The sequence below is a fragment of the Diorhabda carinulata genome, chromosome 5 (assembly GCF_026250575.1).
Source record: "Diorhabda carinulata isolate Delta chromosome 5, icDioCari1.1, whole genome shotgun sequence".
In the NCBI taxonomy this organism is placed as follows: Eukaryota; Metazoa; Arthropoda; class Insecta; order Coleoptera; family Chrysomelidae; genus Diorhabda; species Diorhabda carinulata.
The window spans coordinates 19,637,023-19,643,450 of NC_079464.1; the positions used below are offsets into that span (position 1 = coordinate 19,637,023).

The following is a 6,428-nucleotide window of genomic DNA, read 5'->3' on the forward strand; positions in this document are numbered from 1 at the left end:
TTCTACTGTGGAAAATAATATATTGAATTAGTATAAAATTACATTAAAACCCAGAATATCATCAAATACGACAAATCAGGCAGTTTTTCCCTTATCATTAGACAGAACTTTGACTTGACGTTATTGTTGATATCAGTTAGCTATTTTTCGCAATTTGGTTTTGCCGGCAAATCGCATGGGAATGTTCCTTTCTCAATTTGGTCTTCCCATCTTTTTATCCAATCGTTAGGACATACAGTTTTGTAAATTTTGCAAAACTGTTCGCAGCGCTCGCTCCTAGAAATAGAGAAATATATTTTTAAGTAAAAATGCTCATAAAATAGGGAAAAAAGGAGAAATAAATGGCTACTAGAGCAAATATGAAATTTGTGATGGTAAATTAGGATAAATTCGTTATTTTGGTTACTGTTAATATTTATGAATTTCTTAGAAATTTATGTATGTTTATGTTTCTAAACCGTCTTGATTTTACGTAGTACTATCTTGTTATTATTTTACTTTTTTCTTTGCCCTTTTTTGAGGCAAGTTCGCCCCTTACACTCCATTGTTTTGACCAGTGGTAGATCCAGGTTTCATTGTTCCATTGTGAGTAAACACGGTGACTAACTTATACAATTGTAAACCAGAAACTAAGCGTCCTAAATGGCTGAAAACTTAGTACAAATGTCTCAACACATGCGCAACTATATTTATCAATTTATATTGATAAGTGCTGACAGGTTGAGGTCTCAAGCTGAAACAAATAACCGTCGTTTTTCTAATCCCCAAATTACTCGAAATACTTGACGATTATAGTGACCAGTGAATAATGTCTTGGACTGCATAATATAATTAGGCCTGCATCTCTAGAAAGTCAATCCAACATTTTCTCGAATGGAAGCTTATCCATAATGGATTGAGGCTGTATAAAACTTCTAACAGTTTTAGGTGAAATAAAGAAGGAGACGCACTTTATCTGTTGCGAATTATTTCCATACTTCTCATTGTCGTTTGGTAAGTAATTTCCCTTCTGGTTACCTGATAACAAAATTTTCTTGACTGATTCTAACCGATTTAGGTTCGATCAAAACTATTATAATTCGTATCTGCCCTTTTTCAGTTACCTTGTTGTTATTGTAATTTATGTCTTGATTAGAAGCATCCTTCATATCTCTTTCCTCGTTCTCCAATTTACATTTTATCTGTTTTGAAATATTTCAATACTTCTGATTGTCGTTAAAAATATTTGGTAAGTAATTTCACTTCTGGTTACCTGATAACAAGATTTTCGAGACTGATTCTAACCGATGCAATCAAAACTATTATACTCCGTAGCTTCCCTTTTCAAGTGGCCTAAGTTGTGCTTCTACTTTTAGCCTAAATAATGACTTACCCTTCCCCCAAGAGCCTGATGCACTTGTGATAATCAACAAATGCATCCAAACACCAATTTGTGCAATTACAATTATGGTATCTTGCATCCTGAGCAACGGTTTTCATTTCATATTTTTCTCCTTTCTTATCTTCACTCATTATTGAATTGTATTTTTCACTAGAATTTTGAAGCTTTGAAATATATATTGACAACTAAAAATTATTAGTTTTCATTATTTGAAAGAGTGTATTTGAATTGTCTCAATTATTGGAAGTGAATATTAACCAATAAAAAAGTGAATTATCAGACTCAGTTTCATTTTTTGAAATATTGATTTCTTTATTGTTCATATTAAGAAATCCTATTATACAATGTGTTCATAATTTAGATTTTTAATAATACAACCCTGTATACATATATATATATATATATATATATATATATATATATATATATATATATATATATATATATACATGATCTACGGATTATTAAAAGAATATTGACAGTTCTTAAGGTCGATTTATAAAGTCTTACGTTCGCGCACGGGCTGACGCTCTCGATGTCATTGTCAATTGTCATATTGACAATTACTTGATAAAGAAATCACATAGTTTGTTTCCGACCTCAACCTGAAGATGTCGCATAATTAAAATGGGAACTATATTCCGCCATTTTGGATTGTATCTTTCAGTCTTGCTGAAGATTTTTCTGAAAATGGAAAAAATTGATTATTCAGCTGTCGTTTATTTGTTCTTGAAAGGCAATAAGCTTATGGAAATGAAAGGAGCTATGGATCTTCATTTACAACATTTTGAGCAGATGAATTCAAACATTAATATTGACGACGATCATTCGGGGTGGCTACAAACTTCTACAACCAGCGATAACATCGAAACGTTCACCCAATGGTACTGGAAGACCGCCGTATTGAAATTAAAAAGATGGAAAAAACTATCAGCATATAAAAAAATGCATTTGCCATAAACTAACTGAAGAATACGATTATGGAAATGGAAGAGGAGATATGGAAACTATATATCATTCACAGGCATAATATTCTGGACAGATGATTTCAAACGTGGTCGTATCAACATGAATGACTACGATCCTTCGGGGTGGCTACAAATTGCTACAACCAGCGATAACATCGAAACGTTCACCCAATGGTGCCATTTGCCATAAACTAACTAAAGAATTGTCCATGCATCTGCATGGGCCAGACATAGGATTGTGTTCAAAGACTATAAACAACAATGCTTTATGAAATAAAGGGAGAAATTTCAAAAAAGCGACCACATTTCGAAAAACAGAAAGTGCCGCTGAATATGATACGTATGGTATGCCCAGCAATTTTTCTGGTGCTTCTATTCGAATTCTCATCTACTAATCCCAGCACCAAGTCTTCTATGGTGGTTAACTATCAGTATCTTCCTTTGCTTTGTGTGAGAAACACTATTTAATGTTCGACCGTTTCAGAAGTTCTACGTCACAACTGGTATTCAAAAAGCTCAGCTTCATTGTATTATTATACAAAAAGTAATAGTTTCATAGATTTGAAATACCACAACTCGTCGAAACCTTAAATTTTCACCTGGCTAAAATTTTTTTCCTATTGATGCCCAAAATTTCTTAGGTTTCGGCACTTCTACACAATGCAAAAAATAAAGTTGTCTACATCTCAGTAATAACGCATTTCTTCTGTAAAAAAAGTGTAGGATGCTTTCTATAATAATTTTATGATGATTCTAAAACATTAGCACCCATCGATATAAAATATTTATTTCCATGATTCTTTACATCAAAATATCTTTTATAGATCACTTCACACTTATTTGAAGGGTTAAAAAATTATCCTCGAATGTATAATTTGATTTACTATTGAATTTTCAGCTTTCAAACTACTAAAAACTGAAAAAAATGAGTTTGTTATCACCGAGAAATGCCTCCGCCACCCCTTTTGGTTTAATTTTTTACGGAAGTTGTGCACTAATTTTCAAAATCCATCAAGTTTCTCTCTGGTGATGACATATTAGTTCAAAAAATCTTTTCAGTTTTAGTTTGTTTCAGTGTCCACTAAAAATCCGTTTTTCAACCATTGGAAAACATTTGTTTTCATTCAAGACCTCTTTTTGGCAGTTGCGAGCCTAATAACAGTCTAAAAATCCAAATTTAGTCTGTCTAAATCATTTAAAAGGGGGCAAAAAGTACTTTTTATACAAAAAAATCTCTACACTTTACAACTTGATCAATTCTTCAATGTGAGAAGTTATTACTTCAAAATTACACTATAATTTTTATTTCTTCAATTAAAAAATTCTTCGTCTAAACATTCAAATGTTTATTTCAATATTAGTGACTTAGTTAATACAGATGACCAAAGATACATAAAAAATTTGGCATTGTAAATGACATTGAACTATCATTGTAATAAACGTACCCATAAAATCACAATGTGGAACAGTTCCTTTTAATATTTTCTTCAAAAAGAGTGTTCTAAATTTAGTTTTATGAAGATAATAAATTTAAGCGCTATATATTTTTGTTTATATTTTCGAAAATTTATCTACATTTGTATTGGGTGTCTCAATTTCATTCCTTTATAACGTAAACTTACTCAAATTTACACGTTAGTTGAATAATTTAATTAACAACTTTGTTAAAATTATTAGCATGAAATATAAATAAATAAAATTGGGTCAATAATTTAACTACTGTTCTCGTTGGATGTCAGAGCTATTAAGAATACATTATGCGTGTATAAGCTCTCTTAAATACTAATTCTATTGTATGCAAAAGCTATAAATAATTATAGGTAACTTCAAGTATCTGAGGGACATATGGAATCGCTTAAGTAAGACATTGGAGCATGAAAACTGGACACATTGTATGAATTAATATATGGTTAACAGATCTTAAATGTTCCCTCCGATGGTCTGTGAAGAAAATATGCGTGAATATACAAAAAATATTTTATTACCAAACCTAAGATTACTTTTCTACATAATAATCTTAACGATTAAAGTATTCTTCGTATCTGTTAACAAGCTTTGCAATATTCTCTTCAAAAAAATAGTCGTCAATGATTGGAAGTAAGTTTTTTGGAAGCACCGCTTCGCAAACCACTGCGCAAGTTCAGGGGAAAGATGAAAATCACTTGATGGTAGGTCGTATGGAGGGCGTTCGAAAATTGAAATTGATGAAGGAGTCGTTGGGCTGAACGACCGCTCTGGGAACGGGCAATGTCGTGGATCAGAAGAATTGTATGATCCGTTAGTTCAATAGGTTTTTCTATAATAATAAAAAAAATCATAATTCAGGACATATATAAATATTAATTAACATTTTTGGATCTAAATAATAGAGAGATTATGGTCTCATTATTTGACAGTTTTTGGATAATTAGTTTGAAGAAAGTAAAATTCTGCGACAAAATGATAAGGTCTTTCGAGCAAAAAATCGTTTGTCAATCTCAGGAATTTTTTGGCATTGGAAATGATGGAAATTTTACCAGATCGGGGTTTGCGGACCAAACAAACAGATTCTAAAATGAATTTGACGATATATTCGAAGAGGTCAAAGTGCCAGACTCCCAGGAAGGCAAACTATAGCGAAGATGCGATTCGCACCACGAGTAATAAGTTGTTAAAGCAATACGAGAATCGAGCTGTTTATAAACAGATTTAAAACAAGCGGAGGATAAGTTTTTCGCCAAAGTGGACAGTTGTACAGACCATTGAGGGCATCGTCTCTATGTATATAAAAAAAAAACTTCAAATTTGAAGATCGTATCAAGTTATTAATTAATTAATTAACACGAACCAGTCACTAGACATAAACATATTAAATGAAGAAATCACTGGAACAATATTAAAAGCACAACAAAAATACTGTAAAAGAGATGGAGATAAAGAAGAAAAAATAAGCAAAAATACAAAAGATCTAATTAGACAAAGAAGACTTCTAGTAGAACAACAAAAGGAAGATACAAGCGAAATAAGAACACTAAATAAGACTATTTCAAAAGAAATAGATTTAAGGAAATATAACACAGAAAAAACCAGACAAGTAATCGAAGAAAATAAAAGTATGAAGGTGCTTAGAAGGAGACTAGCTGATGGGAAAAAGGAAATCGTCAAACTCAAGGATAACAACAAAAAATAAACAAACAATAGGAGAGAATTGGTAAAAATTGTAGAAGAATTCTACAAGGAACTATATAGGAGCAGAAGAGAAGAATTAAATATCACAGAAAATAAAATGAAAGTCGTAAACCAAGGTTCAGAACTTGTACCCGAAATAACAATTGAAGAGTCAAAAAATGCCCTAACGGAAATGAAAAACAAGAAAGCGGCAGGAGAAGACCAAATTGTGATAGAAGCTGTCAAAGTTGGGGGTGAGAAACTTTTAAAAGAAATAATCTCCCTCTTCAATCTAATTTTGTTTAGAGAAAATCCTCACCAACTGAGTGTTGTTTCAAGGATTTACAAGGATATACAAATTCGGTTAAAACTCCATCATGGTCATGGAGACCTGAATTAATTGCTAAGTGATGGGATAAGACGTTGGAAACTTCTTAATTTAGAATTGAGGAAGTTGTTTTAGTGATACGATTTGTTAAATCCACGTGCATATTTAGCTGAAATGACTTAAAAATATTTCAAATGACTTTAAGCGGCCACCTAGGTCATTTGATCTTACATCCTCTTGAATCTAGAATGAAAACAAATTAATTGAATGTAATAATTAAATGAATGTTGCTAGTAGTTACGAAAATTGTTTACTGAGCAAACCTCAAATATTTTTCAGTTCTCTATCTATCCTAGAGGCGGAATAACCTTTTTTGAAACATCCTGTATAGTTTAAAAAAGACTAGCTCATCTGAAAAAACTATACATTACGTTTAAAATTCAACGTTCTACGTTTTGGACATAACTTTTTCATAACTAACATAGATTTGTACAGAATATTCAGTAATTTTTCTGGAATTAATTTTATTTATCCATTCTGTATTTATTGCTATGCTATTAATTGATATCAATTAATTATTATTTCTGAAAGATTGTAAGCTTGC

General features: G+C 31.4%; 1 protein-coding gene across 1 annotated transcript; it reads right to left on the reverse strand.

The window, feature by feature from the left end:
• LOC130893974 (uncharacterized) lies at positions 1–1,625 on the reverse strand. The gene is made up of 2 exons (XM_057800442.1): positions 1,373–1,625; positions 1–276 (listed from the first exon to the last, which is right to left on the reverse strand). The coding sequence occupies exons 1-2, from the start codon at positions 1,510–1,512 to the stop codon at positions 141–143; spliced, it is 276 nt and encodes a 91-aa protein (XP_057656425.1). The 5' UTR covers positions 1,513–1,625; the 3' UTR covers positions 1–140.
• Between the last annotated feature and the right edge of the window lie 4,803 nt (positions 1,626–6,428).